At 38.2% G+C, this 24549-nt stretch overlaps 1 protein-coding gene across 22 annotated transcripts in view; it reads right to left on the bottom strand.

Moving 5' to 3' along the window:
• The window catches only part of LOC121323819 (gephyrin), a 182693-nt gene that overhangs the window by 53531 nt on the left and 104613 nt on the right, over window positions 1-24549 (bottom strand). For 14 of the 22 annotated variants that reach the window (XM_041265054.1, XM_041265056.1, XM_041265055.1 and 11 more), the window contains exons 5-9: window positions 23904-23998; window positions 23270-23336; window positions 18972-19244; window positions 15215-15319; window positions 11792-11926 (exon numbers count right to left, since the gene is read on the bottom strand). In XM_041265054.1, the coding sequence (XP_041120988.1) occupies window positions 11792-11926; window positions 15215-15319; window positions 18972-19244; window positions 23270-23336; window positions 23904-23998 (675 nt within the window). The remainder of the gene's footprint in view (window positions 1-11791; window positions 11927-15214; window positions 15320-18971; window positions 19245-23269; window positions 23337-23903; window positions 23999-24549) is intronic. The other 8 variants (XM_041265059.1, XM_041265067.1, XM_041265076.1 and 5 more) reach the window with 1 other exon arrangement.

Genomic DNA, 24549 nt, shown 5'->3' with positions numbered 1-24549 from the left:
CTATGAATAGAATATAACTTCCTGTTTTGGAGTGTGCATGAAATGTACTTTTTGTTTGTTGAAATGTGTAACTCAAAGGAGTTACCTAATAAATACAGAGAATTTGATCAATGCCCAATTTTAATTTGAATATAGAATCAATTGAGGTTGGTAAAATATTGTCAGTTTAGTAGATCACGACTAAACTAAATAAACACGGTAAAACTAATTCGATAAATTAGTTATTTGAATGCTGGATTTGGTTCTGAATGGGAAGTTGAATTAATTCTCATGCATTTTGATATGATTGATTACAACAAAAAACAGGTATTGAAAATACAAATGCAAAGTAGACACTTTGTGTTATTAGCCATAATTAATGTCAGTATATTAATCATGTATGCAAATAATGTTGTGGTTGTTGTAATCGTTTGATCACAGAAATCAATGAACTATATACTATTCACAAAGATTTCTAACCGATCGCCTTTCCTTTCTGTAACATTAGATTAGTTGTGCACCATTTTTATTCTTAAACAAGATATTGTTTTATATTTCTGACACTTTGTGTGAATGTCGATATTATTGTCAAGGGATATATATATATATATATATATATATATATATATATATATATATATAATATATATAATATATATATATCTACTTGACTTATATTATAAAGATTGTTATTTGAATACCCTTCTGTGACCTTTAACTACACTCCAACGTGTTTGCATGTTGACTGGAGACTTATTTATTTTTAAATAAATTGTATACCTAACACACTACACTGTGTCATTGCAAAACTAGCCACATACCTTATGGAATGACACAACGTCATTGTAACAGATCAGTTTTATTAAATATGAAAGAGAAATTCCCCAGCTTTTGCTGTCGGTAATGTGAAAGTCACCACGGTCTAAATTCAAGAGCTCAAGCAAAGGAATGTCCTTACCAAGTTTCATCATAGTTGGATGTACAGTAGAGGTCAGCATGGGTAGAAAATCTGGAAATGGGTACGCGTTGTCAAAAATACCCAGACACCCGAGTCTTTTTCAGGTAATGATTAAAAAAAACACACATATTTTAAATGCATGTTACATATTTAAAAACTACATAGTACACATACATTTAGTCCCTTCAGTCCCTTATTAATAATAATAACAACAACAACAACACTGGACTACTACTACTACTACTACTACTACTACTAATAATAATAATAAAAAATCTCAGTTTGAATATAGTTATGTTAAATGCACTTCATGCTGCAGGATTTTTTGCAAAATTGCTTAGTTGTTATTGATGTAATGTTGTACTTGTATTGATTCAGGGCGATGCAAGGGTTCCAATAATGGAGGTTGTATTTTTTTTCTCAATCGGAAGACAGCGTAGTTTACACAAAACACAAGTATTGGCAAGGAATGTATCTTACTGCTCTTTCTCTCGCTTTTCCTGTTTATCCCTTTATGTCACATTCTTTTTTTCTAACTTTATTGTTCACCGGTCTCACTTTGGCAAACACAACAGTCCAAAACTAAACTTAAAAAGGTGCAGCCCTCCAAAAACAAACTGATAAATCAACCTAAATATTTCAGTCTTAACATGGCATCCAAGCAGATATTAAATCTACTTCATAAAGTAAAGAAAATGTTTCCGGTTTTCAGTCTGTTTTCTGGGGCACACAGCTCACAGTAGTTATTTGTTCATTTATTTTTAAATAAAGTCTACTGTTGATTTCAAAATTAAACGTTAGTTAGAAGTAGTGTTCTTTTTCCCTTCACGCAGTATAAACAATTACTGTGATTCCAAACTCTGTTGTAGATTTCAACAAAGATATTTTATTCAACACAGTCGAACAGTTGGGTATTTCATTATCCCTAAGCACAGGTCATAACATAATCCACAAGACAATACAATGTTTGGGATTTAATATAATTTCTCTTAGACATCCCCCCATATTCCTTTTTTAATTTATTTTTTTATTTAGTAGTCGCTAATTAATTTGGCCCCGTTTTTCTCCCAATTTGAAATGTCCAATTGTATTTTAGGCTCAGCTCACCGCTACCACCCCCACGCTGACTCAGGAGTGGTGAAGATGAACACATGCTGTCCTCCGAAGCTTGTGCCATCAGCTGACCGCTTCTTTTCACTCTGCAACCCAGAGCTACAGCGTCGGAGAACAACGCAATTCTGGGCAGCTTACAGGCAAGCCTGCAGGCATCCGGCTAGTCTACAGGGTCGCTGGTGCGCTGTGAACCTTGGACACCCTGGTGGAAAGCCTGTTTGATGTTCCACTCAGAAAACCCTGATGTTACAACGATAAGGAAGGGTGGAGATTGTTTAAGCTTTTGAAGGTTTTAGCCCCAAAAGTGTTCTCTCTGACAAAGCAGAGGGTCCCCTTTGAAATTGCCATTTGGTGCACTTTAAGGCTCTCCCCTTACGATCGACTTTGCTGCTCCAGTAATTAATATTAAACCCAAACTGTCTTTTAACTAACTAAATGAAATCCAAATACTAACAAATCTAAAACTAAACAGTTAATCTTTTAAACTACAATTTCTTAAAGTGCATGTTTCTCCAACAGCAACTCTTTTTGGTAAGAATCAACGTAATAACTGAAGATAAAGCAATCTGTATTGGAAGTCACAGTTATTATTATTATTATTATTATTATTTATTATTAATAATGGATAATTAACAGTTAATCACTTACATAAAAGATGTTATTATGTTGTTTTCTTTCTGATTTAGTTCCTGAGTTGCCGCAGTTATTATTACTGAGGTGTACCTGCTTTTGCAGAGAATGCAAAGTTTGTTCCAATGTTGTCTTTAATATGCCGGCCAGAGACTCGCGCTTACTGTATTGTCATATTTGCTACATTTTCTTGAAATTCTCAAATTAATACTCGATACCCGGGTAGTAAAAGACCTGGTTTGGGACCTGCCATTTAAAACCTGGACGGGTATCCGGGTTTTCAGGTACTCGTGCTGACCTCTAGTGTACACCTCTAACTATTGCTCCATTTCAGTGGTCCAAAGCTGGGGAGAACTCCAGGAATGACAGACTGAGATGGACTGGTGAGAACACGTTTCTTTGCAAAGTCTCTTGTTATAAATTATGTACAAACCATTGCTACACCGAGGTATTTAATGAAATTGGCTTTATGAAAAGAACCTTGACGAATCTTTAAAGATACTTCAGAAACAGCAACTGCAAATTATGTCTGTGATTTTAATTATTGCCAGCATTGGCCACAATGTAATAAATTACACCAACCTCTACTTCCTTTCACAGCGTGATACAAATATCTCTGTTTCTGAGCCAAAAGCTTACAAACTCTACCTCACCCATATGTTCCTCTAATTAAAATCACTGCTTTCAATTTCCTACCATCTCACTACACAAGGAAAAAGAAATGCAGTACTGTAAGTGACATGCATAAAAAAAAAACTAGGTCTCAGGGAATTATAGCTTTAGCCTTAACAGTTTCAAAGAAGAAAAAAAAAAACACATGACTAGTTTTATGAAAATGAAATGAATATACCTCCAGTATGCTGGCCAGATTGAAATCGCATGGGGATCATTTTCTTGTACACTCTGGTCGCGATTATTTCTCAACAGTCTAATTACTAAACCAAATACTGGGACGCAGGCTTCAGCAACAAAGCAAGATTATTTATAGGGAAGCTTACAACAGGCTCTGTCAGTCTTTCCATTAACCTTGCAGATCAATTCAACAGCATATCCCTTACAGTACTGTCATAATATATGTACACAGAACAGTGTCATCCCACAAGACACACATAATAGTACACCCCCCACATCCCATCTCATCCCTCAAGACAAAATTACTACTTCAAACAATATTCTAACTGTAACAATGTTCCGAGATGCACCATGCATACATTCCAATCAGATCCCAAATGGAACAATACTTTTAAATTGCATTTGTATGCAAATATTCATGCATGTGGGGAGCCGGTGCTGCTTACAAGGGTTTTCAGGGATTAATAAATTGGAAACAGAGGACCGGAATGTATTATTTGATGCCTTTCACTCTTTGTTAGCAGCATGAGCTGCAAAACAGAAGCTGCTCCACAGGAGAGTGCTACATGCTTTTGGTTATGTGATACAGTAGGTTTTATGTCAGTTGACTTGCATTTAATTGCACAAGGGTGGTACATGAGAGAATTATGAATTCATGTAGCCATAAAACCTTCTCGCAATGGCAATTTACTGAAAAAAAGAGATCAAACAATAGATGAATAGGCTTAAGTTGGAATCAGTTTAGAGTTTACGAAAGGTGAGTGACAGGGCTGGCTACAGTTAGGCCACAGCTCTGCAAAAGCACCCCTCAGTTCTGACCGGAACACCCCGACTGTCATTCAGTCCTGGGCAGCAGCTGGTAGTTGTGTGGTGTCATCAGTCCACTGAGGAAGAAGCTGAGACCATCAAACTAGTTGAAGATTTGAATGTACCCCTCCAGAGGTAAAAGAAACTGAAAGGTGTAGTGAATCAGTCCTCTGGACCACTCAGCCCTCTCAGTTTTAATGGCTCTTCTTTGCATATTGTAAACTCCAAGAGTCACAGAGGGAGAATGTGGCAAAGTGCCCGCCCCTGTGTGCATTATATGTTGTGTGTTAATGTTGGTGTATAGTCATTGGTACATGGGATATAAACGGGTCTGTGTAACACGAGTGTTTAACATGTATATTTGTATTTAGGCACAAGGATTGCACAGCACTTCACGTGCAAGTAAAAAGTAGTAATATGTGAGCACGGGGAATTGCACTTTATTAATTCACGTGCAATTGTACCACGATTCCAATTGAATGATTGATTAGCAGTCGAGTCTCGGTACAGCTGCATAAAAGCAGCATGTTTTCACATATTCAGGGTTGTGTGTTCGGTGAGTGGAATACGTGTGTGGAGAGGAGAGAATTAAGAACAAGAAAACTAAACAAAGTAATTTATATGACTGTTGTTTTCACTCACCTTTTTGTCTGTTAATCCACTGTTTGTGTAAGTGTTAGTCTGTTTTGTTTGTCTGTTTATTTTGGCTTCATGTGTCGTGTGCTGTTTTTGTTACAACCTTTTTATTTTCTGTTCTGTTTACTCATTAAATGCTGAGCGAAACCATTTGCTCAGCTCCACCGAACTCCACCTCTCTTGTTGTTTATTTCCTATTTCTGGTCTGACGTCACCCACTCCGGCCATCTTTGTGACAGGGACTCATTCATCGCAGGCCCCAGAGGGAAAATCGTGACCCAAACGGTGCCAGAACTTACTAGAAAACACTGAACTGGCTCTTTGGCTTTGAGAAGATTAACTAGTTTTTCTTTTTTTTTTCCTGGATCCTCCTTGTGTTTAAGGTATGCAAAGAAACCCTGGGTTTGAATAAATGCTTGAATTTTTGGACAATACACACTGTTACAAAATCTCTATTTTTTAATGATCTGAGCAGCGGTGGATCTAAATAACTGTTGCTTTTTTTAGAGTACCTAATTATTTTGATAATAATTGATTTTCTCCCTGATTTTAAATGGCCAATTATATTCCTTCACCGCAGCAAATACAATGTTCCTTCCAGAAACCCCAGCAGAGACCGGAGACTTTGCACAGCCAGGACACCAACCTGCCCTCTCAGGGACCCTAGGTGATTCCTACTTAACAGAATTTTAGGACAGTGTCATTTGGATCTGCACATTTTTAGACGATGAAAATAAAACACCACTATATCAATTTGTATACACCATTACAACCCTGTGACAGAAATACAATGAACCTTGGTTGTAAATCTCCCTCCCGACCTGTGAGGGTACTAAGCGAGGACAAAGCGAAGTTTTTTTGACGGGCTGGCTTGACAGTTCTTTCCCCGGGTCGGGAAGTCGGTCAGACTGCAAAAAAGCAAGACTCCATTGCAAGAACGTATTGACCAGGAAGGGAAACAATGTATCAGCCACAGATTGTAAACGCAGCTGCATTCGTTTACCAACGTAAACAAATGCGTGAGAGCATATAAGGGGGGGCGGAAAATCGTAATCGGTTCCTTCGTTTGTAGCGAGTTAAAGCCAGAAGGATAATAAAAGTTTGTTATTATTGAAAACCATCAGTGTTATGTTTTTGTTTGTTTGTAATTGTCTCGTCTTACGTTACCAGACAGTTAACACAGCTCTTGAGCTGTAGCCAGGGGTCAGCATGAAACCGGACAACAATGCACCTTTGTCACAAATAAAACCGTATTTGCACCACTAGCACTAATTCACGCACTAAAAGACTTGTGTATGTGTTTTGTGTGGGTGTATAATAAAAAACAGGATTACTTGCAGGGCAACACAGGGATTATAAATTAAGTAATAAATGCCGCTGTATTACTCACCTCCATTATTATTTACTGTTTGTTTTGCCGTCAGGCACTGGACTTAAAAAAATAAATAAAACAAATCTTTTCACCTGGACTACATTTGCCTGTCTGTTCTTTAATCGCCTGTACCTGCACACTATCAACCACTTTGCCACAAACCCCCTTCAGTGTCCAGGTGTAATATTGTTTTTAGCGTTTCATTAATTAATCTAATAAGATTTCAGTGCTTTTTTATAAAATGCAAAATACTGCCTAACAACCTCCAACAAAAACACACATCTATCCACACATTTCTGTATCCCTATATCCTCTGAATACTTATAATACTTAATAATATGTCCTTACCAAATCTGTTCACAATCGGTTAAGCAGTTCTCTAGAAATATGTCAAAATGAAAATATAATAAACATATGTATAAATGTAGGTGTACCTCAACTATTACAACGAAATCTGTATTGCCGGGGATAATTAAACCAAAAACACATTTTATAAAGCAAACACCTTTACTGGATATCGTGGCACCTGAACTGCTCTACTCCCTAGCCTATGCACAGCAACAAGCAAATTGTTAAAACCATTTATCCATGTTTCTTTAATTTTGCAATTAGAGTAGCTAATTTTACTTTAGTCACGGTTCAGTAAATATATTAGGAATGGAACTGACTGCAGGAATCATTTTATGTATTATGAGATCTACAAATTGTTTTTTTTTTTATTCCTAAGCCTAATAATGATTATCTTTATCAGAAAGGTTTGTTGATGGGTTGACTAGAAATCGGTTGACTAGAGTGCTGTTGTCTGATGCGCTTTTTCTTATCTCTGTGTTATGAAGCTATTACATTTAAAACAACACAGCAAAACAAGTTGTATAAGTACATTTGCACATTACTCCTCATCATAAAACCAGCAGGCATCTCAGCACCACTGCTGAGGTGGTTTTTTTTCTCTCTCTCTCTTTCTCTCTCATGGTGCCTGGATGTAGCCAATGTCCCTCACTATGATAAATGCTACATTCACAAACAGTTTTATTAAATTAAATATACATGCACAGAGAACAATGGGGGTTTTACCCTCTCTGGATATTTCCAGCAAAATGAAGCAGAACATTAGTGCAATGACAATTACGTAAAGTGTAGTGCCCAATATGTCCCACAAGATCTGAGAGATATTCTATCCCTTAAACCTTAAAGAGACAAATTAACCAGACACCTAGGTGCTCATTAGAATTGGTATCTTGTAAGTCGTACAGAAAGAAGGTGCTGATGAGAATGGATAATGGAAAATGGAGAGTTATGGCAGGGTGGATGCCCTGCCGGTTTAAGGTGTGTGTGTGTGTGTGGAATATTGGGTTGGCAGGGAGGGGGTTAAATTCCTCTCTGCCAGAAAGCATCTGGGAATGTGGCTGGGGCCATAATCACATGATTAATAGTTAATGACGCTCCATCCATGGGTGCTGTTGGAAGTTAATCTTGGTGAAGGTAAAGATGAAGGTGTGATGCTGTGTTATGATGTCCTATACCGTGCGTGATTTAGTGTTTGTTAGTTTATTTGTTGATTAAACGTGAGCAAACGTGCAGCTTCTTGCTTTTGAGACTTTCTTCCTGCCGGTAACAGCTTGGGCCGTGACACTACCCTCTCATACTAGCCAAGCAGTTTTTTTTTTTTCATCTTCTAATAAGGTCTTTGCCAATATAAAACATCTACTTTGCGCTATGTTTTCTGCTCATCATTTCCAGTGTTGGGTTCACGAGATGCATGAAAACCTGTTTTAAAGTGGATTTAAAATGATTGTGTAATGCTTGAGAATTCAGAGTAAAGCAAAGTGCCTTACTTCAATTACCAAAAAAGGTCAATATTGAAGAAAATAAATAAAGTAAATGCAATTTACACACGGCCTGGAGAAAATAAAAATGCTTTTAACAAAAAATGATTTAAACAGGTCAGTATTGACTGAGAAATCCAACAAGCTGCTTTTCAGTGGGGTGTCAGTAATACAAGAAATCCAAGAAAATACAGTATACTGCAACAAGACAAGTAGCTGTAACGCTTAAGAAGGGGACAGCTCGAACAAGGAAGCTTTTAACATGTACACAACTAGAGCTACAGCTCGAGAGAGGAAGCTTCTAACACATACACAACTAGAGCTGCAGCTTGAGAGAGGAAGCTTCTAACACATACACAACTAGAGCTGCAGCTTGAGAGAGGAAGCTTCTAACACATACACAACTAGAGCTGCAACTTGAGAGAGGAAGCTTATAACATACACAACTAGAGCTACAGTTCGAGACAGGAAGCTTCTAACACGTACATAACTAGACCTGCAGCTCGAGAGAGGAAGCTTCTAACATATATAAAACTAGAGCTACAGCTCGAGAGAGGAAGCTTCTAACATGTACACAACTACAGCTGCAGCTCGAGAGAGGAAGGTTCTAACGTACACAACTGCAGCTGCAGCTTGAGAGAGGAAGCTTATAACATACACAACTAGAGCTGCAACTTGAGAGAGGAAGCTTCTGACGTGCATAACTGGAACTGCAGCTTGAGAAAGGAAGCTTATAACGTACACAACTAGAGCTGCAGCTTGAGAGAGGAAGCTTCTAACATGACAACACTAGAGCTACAGCTCGAGAGAGGAAGCTTCTAACATGTATAAAACTAGAGCTACAGCTCGAGAGAGGAAGCTTCTAACATGACAACACTAGAGCTACAGCTCGAGAGAGGAAGCTTCTAACATGTATAAAACTAGAGCTACAGCTCGAGAGAGGAAGCTTCTAACATGTATACAAATAGAGCTACAGCTTGAGAGAGGAAGCTTCTAACGTACACAACTACAGCTGCAGCTTGAGAGGAAGCTTCTAACATGTACATAGAGCTACAGCTCGAGAGAGGAAGCTTCTAACATGTACACAAATAGAGCTACAGCTCGAGAGAGGAAGCTTCTAACATGTACACAACTAGAGCTACAGCTCGAGAGAGGAAGCTTCTAACATGTACACAACTAGAGCTACAGCTCGAGAGAGGAAGCTTCTAACATGTACACAACTAGAGCTGCAACTTGAGAGAGGAAGCTTCTAACGTACACAACTGCAGCTGCAGCTTGAGAGAGGAAGCTTCTAACATGTGCACAACTAGAGCTGCAGCTTGAGAGAGGAAGCTTCTAACATACACAACTACAGCTGCAGCTTGAGAGGAAGCTTCTAACATGTACATAGAGCTACAGCTCGAGAGAGGAAGCTTCTAACATGTACACAAATAGAGCTACAGCTCGAGAGAGGAAGCTTCTAACATGTACACAACTAGAGCTACAGCTCGAGAGAGGAAGCTTCTAACGTACACAACTAGAGCTACAGCTCGAGAGAGGAAGCTTCTAACATGTACACAACTAGAGCTGCAACTTGAGAGAGGAAGCTTCTAACGTACACAACTGCAGCTGCAGCTTGAGAGAGGAAGCTTCTAATGTACACAACTACAGCTGCAGCTTGAGAGGAAGCTTCTAACATGTACATAGAGCTACAGCTCGAGAAAGGAAGCTTCTAACATGTACACAAATAGAGCTACAGCTCGAGAGAGGAAGCTTCTAACATGTACACAACTAGAGCTACAGCTCGAGAGAGGAAGCTTCTAACATGTACACAACTAGAGCTGCAACTTGAGAGGAAGCTTCTAACGTACACAACTGCAGCTGCAGCTTGAGAGAGGAAGCTTCTAACATGTACATAACTAGACCTGCAGCTTGAGAGAGGAAGCTTCTAACATATATAAAACTAGAGCTACAGCTCGAGAGAGGAAGCTTCTAACATGTACACAACTACAGCTGCAGCTCGAGAGAGGAAGGTTCTAATGTACACAACTAGAGCTGCAGCTTGAGAGGAAGCTTCTAACATGTACATAGAGCTACAGGTCGAGACAGGAAGCTTCTAACATGTACACAACTAGAGCTGCAGCTTGAGAGCGGAAGCTTCTAACACATACACAACTAGAGCTGCAGCTTGAGAGCGGAAGCTTCTAACATGTATAAAACTATAGGGAGCATTATCTGGTGCCATTGTATTATGATTTTAAAACATAAAAAAATACAACTTTATTGCCCTGAATTGAAGACTGCAGACTGACCTGGTGTGCATAAGATCAGTAATGACCAAATAGTAGGTTAGTCTTTCTGTAGAGTTACATGACTTGATCATCCTACAGGCTGATTAGCCACAGCTGTATTTTATTAGAGCATTTCACCACACTGGGGATTCATTGGGGCATCAACCGCTTATCCGTGGTTGTACTGGGATTACCCTTTAAAATAGGTTGTTCTTTGTTTTACTATGTGTACATGACTTAGTGCCACAGCACTGTACGATGGCTCCCTGTGCAATAGCTGAGCCGCACTCCAGTGTTCTTGGATGCTGGATCTGGAGCAGGGATAGGCAGCTGGTTTAGTTGGTCTCATGAGCCGTTATGTGCTTTAAGAGTGTTTCTCTATTATTTTGTAAAGCTAATTTGGTGTGGTAAAGTCAGGGCTGAGATATAGTTGTGTCTGTTTGTTTCTGTGAAAGCTTCTGACCCGACACCTTGTCGGATTGATCTACATGTTTTTATACAGGTTTATCATATTGGGGGAATGAAACAGGTTAGATGAGTTAGATTTGAATAACACAGGATTCCCCTGCAAACTAGTACCTGGTCTAAGGGAAGATTTACTGGCGAGGTGTATAACATTTTTATCAGCGCATGTTATTAGAAATTACAAAATATTGGCTATAGAAGTAAATCTAAAACTGAAGTGACTATTTTCTTGCTATAGTCCAGATTAGATTTACAGGATGACATGAAACGCTGATCTTTTTCTTGAAGTATTTGGAAGGCGTTCTTTACATACATACTTTCCAAAATCAACTGAAAAGTCAATGAAGAATGAAAAAAATCCCCAAAAAACTCTGCAGTTTGTATTCATTTAACATGACTAACTATTTTTGCTGTTATGGATTAATTCCTCTATTACATTCTGTTTAAGAGAGCTAGCATGTAAAATAAAACAGACGTAAAACCCCAAATTAAAGAACGGCAGATACCTAATTAAAAAACAAACAAAAAAACACAATGACAAAAAATCCTTTTATTTTGGTTGAATGAGAAACCATTCAGCCCTTGAAAATCAGGTTCATTTTGCATCCGCTTGGCGACTTCGATAACGACAGACGATAATCTTTCAAGGGGCAGTAAGACTTTTCAAGGAGCTGATCAAAGTGAAAAGATGGTTGGTGGTGTAGCAGTCCTTAAAAGAGCTTCCAAAAATTGAATTGGTGTAAAACTGCATGGTCTTGATCTGTTGCTATCTTGGACTCATTCATCTTGTGGGGCTCTGATTATACATGTGTGCAAGCTGGAGAGAAGCAGTTGTTATGATGGGATGGCACAGAGCGGTAGGCAGCACTGGGAAGGCACTTACTTTTGGCGTGGGACAGGAAGCGGTGGAGAGGCGTGAGGTGGCCTGTGCGCGGGGCGACTCTGAAGGAGTGGTGCTTAGAGAGGCCGTGTCCCTGGGGAGCACCTGGACTCCGCGTGAGATGATGGAATCGGGGATCTGCAGTGAAAGAAGAAAACAAATCAGCAAATGACCGGTTTACAGTTTTACCGAGCGACCCCCAAATCTGAAGCGAATCCTAATTTTAGAAAGAAATTTAATGACAAACTTTTGATAATTGATAATCCCGGAAGTTTGAGAATAACCAAAGCGAAATTATCAGTTGCTCGTCTCCATATTCTATGCAGTCATTTTAGTGTAGAAGATGACATTAAAGTTCTATAGCTTGAGCCCCCAGCAGAATTAGGACCCCTATGAGGTTGCCGTTTGTTTGGGACATTTAAAAAAAACTGCATGTGGGCAGAGAGGCGCACAGAAGCTTCCTTTTGGTAAATTTTGTTATTTTATGACGGCTACGCATTTCTTTATTCTCGATTACAGCATACCTGGTCTCTGAGTCTCTTAACGCAAGCAGCTTCCTGCTAATGTACAATACCAAATGACTATTTACATTTTAGAAATTTTCCTTTTTCATTTGGGGGTTGGAGGCTGAAGGAAATTCAAATGCGAATGTCTGCAGCCGGCACGAACGGTTTAAGTCCATAGTGTTTGTTTCTCTCGCTACAAAAGAAATCCCAAAAAGAAAAACTTTGCATATGATTCATATCAAATTATGCTGGGCTTGTTTGTATCCGAATATCTCATAGGGAGCTCAAAGCATCCAATGAACAAATATGAGTGAGTTTCAACAGGGCTGACGGACCATCCTGTAGTGTATGAGCTATCCTTAGAGTGCAGAAAATATAAACCATGTTCACAGCGCTGTATTACTGCATAACAATAGAACTGTATAAAAACAACAAAGGCTATGTAATAACTGCAGACAGATGGACACACTGATGACATTTCTCACATTTTTGTATGGCAGCTCCACAACCGGGAGAATATACATTATTCCTTCCATAGTGAATTATATAGGGCAACGGCAATCACATTGAATAGAAAAACTTTTCTTAAAAATGCAATTCAAGTCTGCAAAACATAAAAGTGCCTAATTTTGGTTTGAAACTGGAAAATGTGAGGTTATTATAATAACCCGTTTCATACTGTAGTGACTGCATCTGTATTTGTCATCACCTTTTTAAATTTTTTTTGTGCAAACTCCATGGTTGAACATGTATTTAAGAATAATAAAAGCGTGCTCAGTTCTTCTCAGTGCTGGAAATGTACGCTCCACGCTCCGCTCCCCTGCTCCATATACAATTGGCTCGATCCGCTCCCCCGCTCCATATACAATTGGCTCTCTCTGCTCACACTCTGTCCCCAATGCTTTGGTGAATTAACTAATATTCCAATAACACCATTTGCCCCATGCCCTTTAAACCGGCTTTGGATTTGTCCTGCGATCCATCAATACCATCCACACCAGCAGCAACAGGCATGCATGATGTGATGATAGTCCTGTTAAATAGCTAATAAAAATGTAGAATACATAATAGCTTTTTGCAGAAAATTTATTTCAGTAACCATAAACTAATCATACCCACCAGCTTTATCCAGTTCCCTGGAAATGGACTCCCAGATGATCTGTCTCACCGGTGTGTCTTTGTAATTTTTGTGTCTTTTGTTATACAGCTCCAGGTATTTTGATACTACAAGAATGAACTGTTCTTCCGCCATTGTTTCATAAACAGCGCGTACAAGGGAAGCTGTTCCTAATTGTTTGTTTCCCTAGCTGCCACGTCACAAAAATGCAAAAATAGACACCAATCGTATTTTGTTCACATCACTTTAGTGTGTCGCTCTGTCGCACTGCAGTGTTAATGGTTTGTATCAAAACTACATGTCCTATTTTTTTTTTTTTTTGTCGTGGTGCGGTATGTTGTACTACACATTCGCTTGTCGCATCCTGTCCAGTTTGAACAGGCCTTAACATGCTCCTACTGTACAGTAGTTAAAAATGTGTTCTTTAAGATCTGAAATAAAAAAGGTGACACACTCTTGCTGTATTCGCTATGGAAAATATCTGGAAAAAATATTATGCATTAACTACAGATTAAAACTAGATTTAAAAAAGCATGCCTATAAGAGAATTTCAAAGACATCACTTAATGGTCATCAACATCAACCACTGTATACACGCCTTCACTGAAATCTTTACACACTCTTTATGCATTCATGAATAATTGATTCTACTCCAGACTGTTTGTATTTCTTTTTACATCACTCACAGAAACATCAATTACAACAAACATAACTGCTGATTAAAATATAATTTAAACACTGCTTGTAAAAACAAGCTTCTCAATAGTCAATAGTCCCTCAAACAGAATCAAGAACTCTAGTCCAAACATGTGACCCTTATTGGCTTTCTGTACCATTTCATTGGCTCCTTTTAAGAATAATTAACTTTTTTTGTAATAAACTAGCATTTAATCTAAAACTTGTGAGCTTTTGAGATTCTTTGGGTGAACATCTTTTTATTTATTTTATTCTACTTAAATGTGTACACACACAGACACACACACACACACGTAAAAGTCCAAGCAAATGGTGAGTCCCTTTTGAATAAAGCATTTTAGAACCATATATAAGAGTTAACAGAATAATTCTAATTGTCATGCATTTCCAGTCTTGCCAGGATAAAACATGTTCTGATGCTTTCTTCATGCGGTTGCTATGCTGTATTAATGCACCTTCCTTTAAGGCCACTTCACAATTAAGCCTCCTTACTTTACTGTCCAGATTTTCTCCTATTGACAGCAATATGAAGCCAAAATTAAAATCACCTCTCTAATAAGAAAAACATACCGTAAATTATCAAACCTTCTGCCAATTTCTTTTAAAAACATGATTATTGTTTTTGAAACAGGAAGTCAAAATAGTTTGCATAAAACAAAATGAAGCTGGGAGTCGATTACCTGCAGGCCAGGTGAGTTTCAGGTGGAGGGAAGTACAGTTACAGTTGCAATCCATTAACATATAAATGACACAAATATATTCCAAAAAGTTTTAAAACATAATTCAGAAACAGCAAAGTGTTGCGCAAAAGTCAGCTCAAATAGAGCACCACACATCATCAAATACAAAATTTACTGATAACGATTTTTTAAAGTGACGACTAGTCACCCTATTCCACTATTTTTACCTCAACTACTCAACTCTGTCAAATCTGTATTGGCTCTACCCTGAATCAGAACTCAGGAAAGAAAGTGAATCAGAGTGATCCCGTTGCTTTGGGCTCTCCGCATTGCATTCTGACAGGGCTGTGTAGCCCTCTGTCTCCTAGAGAGAGTGAGCACAGTTCTGTTCTTAGTGGTTAGAAAATGAAAGCTATTTGTCTCTTACCGGTTCCCCTGCATCGCTGCTGCATGTGGAATGACAGATGAGGCCGGGAAATGACTGTCCACCGTTTGCCATGACAACAGCGGGAATGGTATCAGCATGGTGACTCTGATGTACAACACAACAACTATCAACGCTATGGCAGGAGCATACAAACAGCAAATGGCAAGAAATAATAATACAGGGACACATGGGCTTGCTATGGAATGGACATGCTTGTAATATAAATGACAGGCAGAACAATGCACTTACATGCAGTCATGTCACAGGTTTACTTAACTAGTTGGTCATATTTCCCTGCTGTTTGGTGTTTCTCCTTGCCCATTGTCATGAATGCGCAACAGAAGCAGCTCAATGTGACTTTATAAAATCACCTGATAATGTATAAACCGGTACTTACCATGGCTTTAAAAAAGATTTTCTTTCCTCTCATTAGCGTTACAATATTCTAACACCATTGTTCTGGAAAAGGTTTTCCAGAACGTTCACTTTGACTCTTGTGCGGTACCTATTACCTGCCCCACACTGCAGACTCACTCCCTGTGCACCAGGTACTAGGGTGGGAGTTTCACCTCCCCAGTGGGGATTGCTAAAGAGCAACATCATGAACGAAACCCAGCAGAGCAAACTCCAATGAGTGCCCCTGAGATCAACACAAACAGGATTTGAGCCGGATTACTCCACAATCTACGCAGTGGTGTCTTGGTTTCGGCAGGGCTTACAGTGTCATGGCAAGTTCAGTGGGCTTCACCAGAGTCAAAGTGGAAATAAAGTCTGGACAACTAAACAGACAAGAAAGTTATAAGAGGCAAGAGAATGAATTTGAAAACCTTGGCTATCACCCCATTTATCATTATTTGTACAGAAGCTGACGATTGTGCAGAATCGTGTGTTGGATGTGTAATGCAAGCACTACCGTGCATCAAGGCCTGATTTGAGACCAATGAACTGTGAATATGTATGCAGGGTTCTACAACTGGAAGTGTTTTAGGATTGGGTTATCAGTAAATTAAGTATACGGTCATTTTTTAAAACATTAAAAAAAAAAAGTTACTTTGGGAGTCATTTAAAATAACACATGGATTATTTAAGAAGATGGTCTCAACTTTGACCAGTAGGAGTCGCTGTGGTGTTGAAGCAAACCAGTCCCTGACAATTTGCATTCTCTAGCCCAGTGGTGCTCAACTCTGGCCCTCGAGATCCATTCCAGTCTTGTTCTATATTCCAACCAGGTCCTAAATTACTATATTGCTTCTTAGCAGCTTCAATTAACTACATTAGAACCTGCTTATAGTTCAGTACCACTGCTCTAGCTCATCTCAAAATAAGATCAGCAACTCAGCGTGACCAGGATTCAAATCAGCTAGCTCCCAATTGCATGACTTACCGTATAATGGTGCTTTTACTAGGTTAGCAACTGGCAACGCCATTTACAAAATGTTTTAAAGTTGGTTATGATTCATTAAATATAGTTCAATTCCTAAAGCTGCTTCATATGGTTGGTTGTTAGTTTAATGAAACCATTAAATGATTCACTGACGTACCTCAAGGTCATACATCTTTTTACTTCTGAATTATTACTATACAATTATTGAAGCCAACAACTTTTTTTTGTTGTATTATTCCTCCTTAACAATGCTGCCATCCAGCCCCCAATGGAATTTGTGGAGAAGACAGGAAGCAAATAAAAATTAACATTCATCAATATGCAAATGCCTGTAAGTCAAAGGTCTCTTGAATGGAGATTACCCATCAAATGTTATAGATAGCTTGGGGAATAAGAGGCATGCGAATGGATTGACTAATAAGCTGCAATAGGATTAATGTCAAAGAAGGGAGGTAACCATTTTATATTGAAGCAGCAGCCTGCTAACTCCCAACAGTGTGAATCATGTAAACCCTGGACAGACTGACTGAACGATATTGTTCTGATATAGTCTCCCTGAATACTGAGAAGTCAGTATTACAGGAACCCTTCAACATTATTGCAAACAACTTAAATAGTAAAAGGAGAAAGAAAATGGAAATTGGTATATGAAGCCCTTTCATAAAATCCAAATTTTACAGTCAGCACCACCTAACTGGGATTCTGATAATCAGGATTGCTGCTTAAAAGGTATATAACTCTGGGAGACAGTTCTTCACAATGCTATTTATGTTATTTAATTGGGAAGTCACTTTGTTTAATTGGGGTACAGTATTTTCAAATGATGAATGGAGATCCCTTATCAGAGCAAGACAAGTTTGCGTAGCACAGTTGAGTGAGTACGTGATTGTAAACCACGTTGAACTCTTGAAGGAGGAGGAGTCTCCTGTGGTTTGTCTGGCTCTCTTGCAAAGAAAGTTGGCGCGTCAACGTTGCAGGTGTGATTCATTTTCTGTATTTTTAATTATATATTTAACATTTAATCACAATGTGATGTGATTGCATTCTTTTTCTTTTCATTAAGAATCAAAAAAGTGTTTAATTGAACTCGGCCCTGGCAATTTTTTGAGCATGAGCAATCAATAGGAACTCTACGGTACCTTTAGCATACCGGCATTGTCACAGATTGACAATAACATTATCCAGCACCAGCAGCTATTACAATGTCCAGCTAGCTCTCAGAAGATGGCCTGTCATATATGATACATTACTCAACTCTGTGTCTTCTTCCTCTGATCTATACGAACAGAAAGGCTGGTGAATTCACTTGACACTGTATTATCTTTCCTATGTCAATTACTGTGCATAGAATACAAGGCAGTTAATCTACTCTCTCAGGTTGTTAAAAGCGAGTATAAAATATGGAAACCGAAATGTACTCATACCGTTCCAAATTAAGTCTGTTATCTATGCCTTTCTACAGTCTCTCACCAACCTATTGATCATATCAGTGAAAATGTGCATAATGAGTGAGACACTAGGAATGAAATAGGGTTTGAATATTAATTAGATCCATCGATAGGTTTAAAGGGCTACTTCATATTACCAACATGTTCCTAATATTTCATGTCTTCGCTGTTTAATACCCTACCATGTGTGTTTTGTATGATTCTCTACTGCTATTTCTGCTTAGATCTTTGCCATGCTTAATAACTACTATATTCCAAGAACAATTGCTTATTAAAAGACACTGCTGTGAACAGAAGAGCAGTGTGAAGCCTTGTGTACTGAAGCTGGTGCAACCCTAATATGCTTCCCAGTTTCACCTCTTCAAAAATCAGGAGTCTGTATGCTGGACCGGTTAATGTGCATGGCAAATAACACTCTGAGCGGAAACACCGATAGAGAATGAATCAAAACACATATAATAGGATCTTAAACAGGCAAGAAATCAAACATAGAACTACTAAAAGAAACACAGTTGAGGCGATTGTCAATTTAAGTTTCTTTTCATATTTATAAATGCAGTACTATGGAGTGTTTAATAGTTATGGATGATAAGAAATTAAACAATAGGACAAGATATAAAGACCCTCTCATTGGTACTACAGCACACCCTGCCGTACTATATGTTTTAGACTATGACTAGTATACTGCTGAAACCTCTGCATTTAGGGGTCAGTTTGATCAACCACTAACCCAGCTGGGACCAGCCACAGCACTGGTGAAATCACACTGGATTGCACCCAAAAATAACCGCATTCCTGCAGTCCCTGCTAGGGCTTCATGTAACACAGCAGTTGTCTTTTTAATACATTCCCAAGGTGCACTCCTGTTTATTAAAGCACCAGACTCTTGGGAGCATAGTGGGACAGCGCGAGACCGAGCACTCACCTTGGCTGCGATGGCGGCGGCTGTGATTTGAGATGACGAGCTGTCTTCGGTGGACGCCACCCCGCTGTCCTTCTTCTCCTCCTCGTCCTCCTCGCACTGCACCCCCTTGTCCTCTGTCTGCTTGTGTGGGCTGGTGGTGGGGGGAGGGGAGAGAGGCGGAGGGGGGGAGGGCAGGTCCTCCAGCTCGTCATGGACCTCCTTAACTTTCACAATGGCATCCCGCAGTAAATCAATGGCGTGCGGTAGGGCAGGCAGAATGAACTGGAAGCACTCCTGAGTTAACAAGAGAAGTGAGTCAGCAGCATATTTCGTCTGATGTGGAAATGAAACGCTTTCTCCAAATATCCCCAAACACTTTCTAGAAGTTCCCAATATATTTTTATTTTTACAATTTGAAAAGCAGTTCCCCATATACCAGTACAATAAGTGTGACAAGCTGTAGGTACAGACAGTTGGACGAGCACATTATTATCCCCAGCTTTATTACTCATTTATGGAAAAACAACAACAAAAAAAAAAAACATTAGCACACAAATAGTTTTCCTGTTTGTTTTTCACGTTTCACAATGTGGGACAGCACATTATACAAGGTAAAGCTCCCCCACTTGCAATTCAAGTCCCCTCCGTTGAGCCATTGTGATTCCAAATTGTTATATCATGGGGATGGAATTATATGCAGCGCATTCCAATAACTGATAGAGGCCTGCGAGCAGCATTAAAAATTATGGTCACTCTTGTAAGCCAGTCAGCTGCTCACTGATATATATATATATATATATATATATATATATATATATATATATATATATATATATATATATGGGCTTCAGTGAGTTACAGGAAAATTATTCCATCTAGGGTTTCTGTGAGACCAAAGGTTGAGTTCTAAACTGTCACAGAAACTTGAGATGGAATTGTTTTCCTGTAACTCACTGAAGAGACCCATCTATTATTTTTTTTTATAGTACATGGATACCCTTGTGATGCTAATATTAAAGAAGACAAGGTGCAGCAGTACGGTTATTTTAAACATAGTGTTTCAGTTCTGCGCAGACGTTCTATGTCCTCATCCGTTAGTGCTTCAGCTATTTTTCCCGTTCCTCTCCAGTTTCTCTGTGATATGAATGCAGTAGCGGCTGCAGGATTTCATTCCTGGCTGGCCACAAATTTTTGGACGGGCTGTTCATTACTTAATGACGTAAACATAATGACGTAATTACCAGTATGTGAACTGAGGACACTCTATACTGTCAGAAATAGCATCACATTCTCCAAGAACGCACACTCTACCAAAACATTTTGACAGTAGGAAATCCGATTTATCACCAACAGGCATAGCAACACACATTCCACAACGTTAGCGAGCTACAATTCACTACCACACATACAGAAAATTAGTTTCTGACAAAAGCTCTCAAACGTGTATTCAACTTCCCAAAGTGAGCTTAAATTTAAAAGGCTTTCATACAGTGACTAAAAGTGAATGTTAATACTTCCTTTTGAGCTTTAGAAAAGTGTCAGTTATATGGGAGCAAAAACAAAACGGGAATAGTTTACATAATACATTACTGGCGCGTTTGTTGATTCGTCAGTTCGTTTTCTTTTTACAAAATGTGTCGGGACATAGCTAATGCGTAAGACACAAATATAGCTACGGTTTATCACAAAGTTGGCTAAACGTTCTGTATTATTATATTTCTTAGCAGACGCCCTTATCCAGGGTGACTTAAAATTGTTACAATATATCACATTATTTCTTACATACAATTACCCATTTATACAGTTGTGTTTTTACTGAAGCAATGTCCGTCTGATTAGTCCTTCTAATTAGATAGCTAATTGCAAAAACAAATAACTAAACAGCAGCTGCACATGCTGGTTGCTTGTGTGCCTTGCAATAAAAGAAATGTTCCTGTATATATGCTGTCGACGCGCTGTAATTTCGATACTATAGTATCGAAGAAGTAAGATCTCATATCTCAGCCGTCCAATCACCAATCGTTTTTTTTTCCATAACCATGACAACAGTACTGGGGTGGGTAGGACGGATATATATTTTTCAACCACAAGGATGAGCTAGACTTGCCGCAGCGGATTACATTCTGATACGGGTTGGTATGAAATGTTTTTAATTGTCAATCGCTCCATAACTGGGTGGGCCCAGGCCCCTCAGGCTGAAGCGTGGCGCCGTCCCTGTATGAACGTACCAGCTTTATAACTTTTTTTTTTTAACGTATTCTCATTTTGTTGATCATTAATGAACATTTCTGTACTGTGGGTATTATGCCTTTTTTTTCAAATGGCTCACGATGCAAATACAGCCTTCACCCATGTATATATATATATATATATATATATATATATATATATATATATATATATATATATATATATATATATATATACACACACACACACAGTATACAACCATCACACAAGTTGTAGTGTGTAATATATATATATATATATTCATAGCTGTGTCTCCCATATCTATATATGTATAGACATATCGCCTTATGTCAGACAGAGCCATCTGTCCTCACAGGGATGGTATCCCTTTCTCCTTGTTAAACTACTAGGTAGTAATCAATTAGACAGCAGCGGCTAACAAAGAGAAGTCACTGGTGTGGATTCTCAAGCTGCTGCAGGGTTACAGAGGTTTACAGCGTCGCTTTGAATTAAAGCAAAGAGAGAAAAGCATCATATTCATCTGACATGCTGTCTCATCTGCGAGAGCTTGGTTTGACCACACTGTCACAACTGATAGACAGAAGCCCCAGGCCCATTTACCTGATGAAAAACATACAGTGTGACACAAGCCCAACTCAGAATTTCAGAACACTCTTCTGTTTTTTTTAAACACTTATCTTAGTGTTTGTGAATTTAAAGGAGTCGTAAGCAAGGTTTAAAAAAATAAACTCTAATTAACACTAGCAAAGTTATCACTGGTGCCGTTTTTTTGTGTTTTGGCTCTTTGTGCTTCATTTCAGAATATACAGATTTTTCAATTCGTTTTTTTTTTTTTTAAATAATTTAACTTTCTTTCTTGTATCCGATCAATTCCTGTGCGATAGATGGAATGATTGTGGCTAGACCTAGGGTGACCAGACTTCCCGGTTTAGACGGGTTTGTCCCGGTTTCCCATCAAAGGTCCCGGTATCCCGACATTTTGCTCAAAATCTTTAAAAAGTCCTGGTTTTCAAGCACTTCATGTAGAGCGACACATTCTAAATACCTTTTGTCAAAATAACATAAACAACCACTTTTAGTTTATGGCACCTGCAATGAAAACAAATTAAAATAAAAAAACAAGGTACTAGGGTAAGCAATCAAATATTTTTATAAAGTGATTAACACAGGTTTATGTGCTTATTCCTCAGTGCGTTTTCATTTAGTTTATATTTAATATGAATCTACAATTGTGTGTAATACGGTAATGTTGTAGCTCTTCAATTCTGGTGGGATGTAGCCCAGACACAGCAGCGAGAGGCTGCAAGCATCCAAATCCACCTGGTTAAACCACATAAACAAGGTCAATAAATAGAGCCTGACACAGTGAGTAAAAAAAGAAACATAACAAAAAGTGTATTTAATGATTTATTATTATTATTATTATTATTATTATTATTATTATTATTATTATTATTATTATTCTCCTCAATATGAAAATACACAATATGGTTACTTAAACTAATTAGCCTGAAATTATACACCCAGGAGTTTACTGAAATTAGCTAGTTGCTTAAAGAAAAAGATAACACTAAGAGTGAGAGAATTGCTATTTAAGTAACCATTAAAATATCCTATATTTAAATGGTTTACTTAGTCTTATCAATTATTAAACAACATGTCCTGGTTTTGAGCTTTGAAAATCTGGTCACCCTAGCTAGGCCACTGGAGTGTAACAAAACTTCAACAAAATACAGAGAATATGGCAAGTTCTAATAAGGTAACAGAATGGATTATAAAAGCATGGTTAGCACTGCTGTAAATAAGATACAGCTCAGTGTACACCACTACCTGTTCTGCTGCTTGATTATGAAGTGGTTTTTGTGTTTTTTCTTTATCTAGCTGACTGCCATCTTACTTGCAAGTGTGCTGGCATTGTTCTCCCTGGCCTTGACACATGATGTGATATTATGACCTTTCAACCCAGTTGACTCCACTTGTCTCACTGTACAGTACAGAAGCAGGCGAGCAAAAGAGAGCAAAAAATACATATTTAAAGATAATACCTGCAGTTCTCATACAGCACGTCGGTATGCAGACTAACACAGCCTCCCTGCTGGGCTCCTTACCTGTGACCCTTTTTTGCTGCCTGGCAGGTTGATGATGAGAGTTTTCCCTCTAATCCCACACACTGGCCTGTTGGAAGAAAGAAGGTTTAAAGTATGCTGCTGCATGGAGCAGACCTCTTAAAGACTAATATATCTATATATATATATATATATATATATATATATATATATATATATATATATATATATATAAAAAGAAAAAAAAAAAAAAACAAAGTTTACATGTCGATAATAGTGGATCTATGTTTGACTCTTTTTTGTCTAACAAACTTTTATATACTTGATTGTTTTGAATCTAGAATAAATTGAGTACGGTTTAATTTGCCTTTGATGTTTTACTATAATGTGTGTAGTAGTCAGATGACCTTTGGTACCATGGTCATACCATAATCGTAGTACAGTATTTCATGTTAGATTTCAAAATGTCACTTTTTTTTAATTTGTCAGTTTTTCCTTAAGAATATGAAAAACTACAAAACTGTATGTAATTCAATGTGGTAACATAACATTATTCAGCAGGTTTCATTCAATAGGGTGATGCTAAATGTTTGGCCATAGCTGTAGTCAGGCATCTGATCCCAGAAGGCTCATGGTAGGCTTTTATGAGGATGTCTTGGTTCTGCACTTTGCATACCTGGACAGCATTCCTAGGGGGGTGACATGGAGCGATCCCATCAGCATGGCGAGGGCCATTCCAGGGGCTTCCCTCTCGATCACTTCCTTGGTGGCCTGGGGTGAAACAGAAACACAGCACAGCATGAACCTGCTGAACACCCAATCAAACTCTTTCCAGAGCCCAACGAGAGGTCTATTCATGTTGCTGTCTCTCCTAAATCGAGTATGGGGTGGGTTTAGAATATAGATTCGAAGGGACATCAATAACACATTATAGACCACATCTATAGTGCTGATATTTTCAACATGGGCATGTTCCTTAAGAACTGTCTTAAATATATTAAAGCTATCTTTTAAAATGGCTGTGGCAACAAACACTTTTCAGACTGTTATTGTATGTTTCAATTTCCAATCAAGTAATAATAAAAAAGTTCCACATTAACTTTAATTACAATAGTAAATATATAAATAAATATAATTGAATATCTTGGTGAAACAAAAAAAGATTTTAACTAATAAATGTCCATTGAATTATCTGTCACGCTTTTTACAAGTCAAATTACAATAGTAACAGCCTAAAAATGTTCTAAAAATATAGTATAATGTATATAATATATAATGACCTACAAATATATAGTATACTGCAGCAAGAAGCAGTACTCTTA

Source organism: Polyodon spathula, chromosome 12 (assembly GCF_017654505.1).
Source record: "Polyodon spathula isolate WHYD16114869_AA chromosome 12, ASM1765450v1, whole genome shotgun sequence".
Taxonomy (NCBI): Eukaryota; Metazoa; Chordata; class Actinopteri; order Acipenseriformes; family Polyodontidae; genus Polyodon; species Polyodon spathula.
The sequence above is the reverse complement of the archived record's forward strand: the minus strand, read 5'-3'. Positions and strand labels throughout refer to the sequence as shown.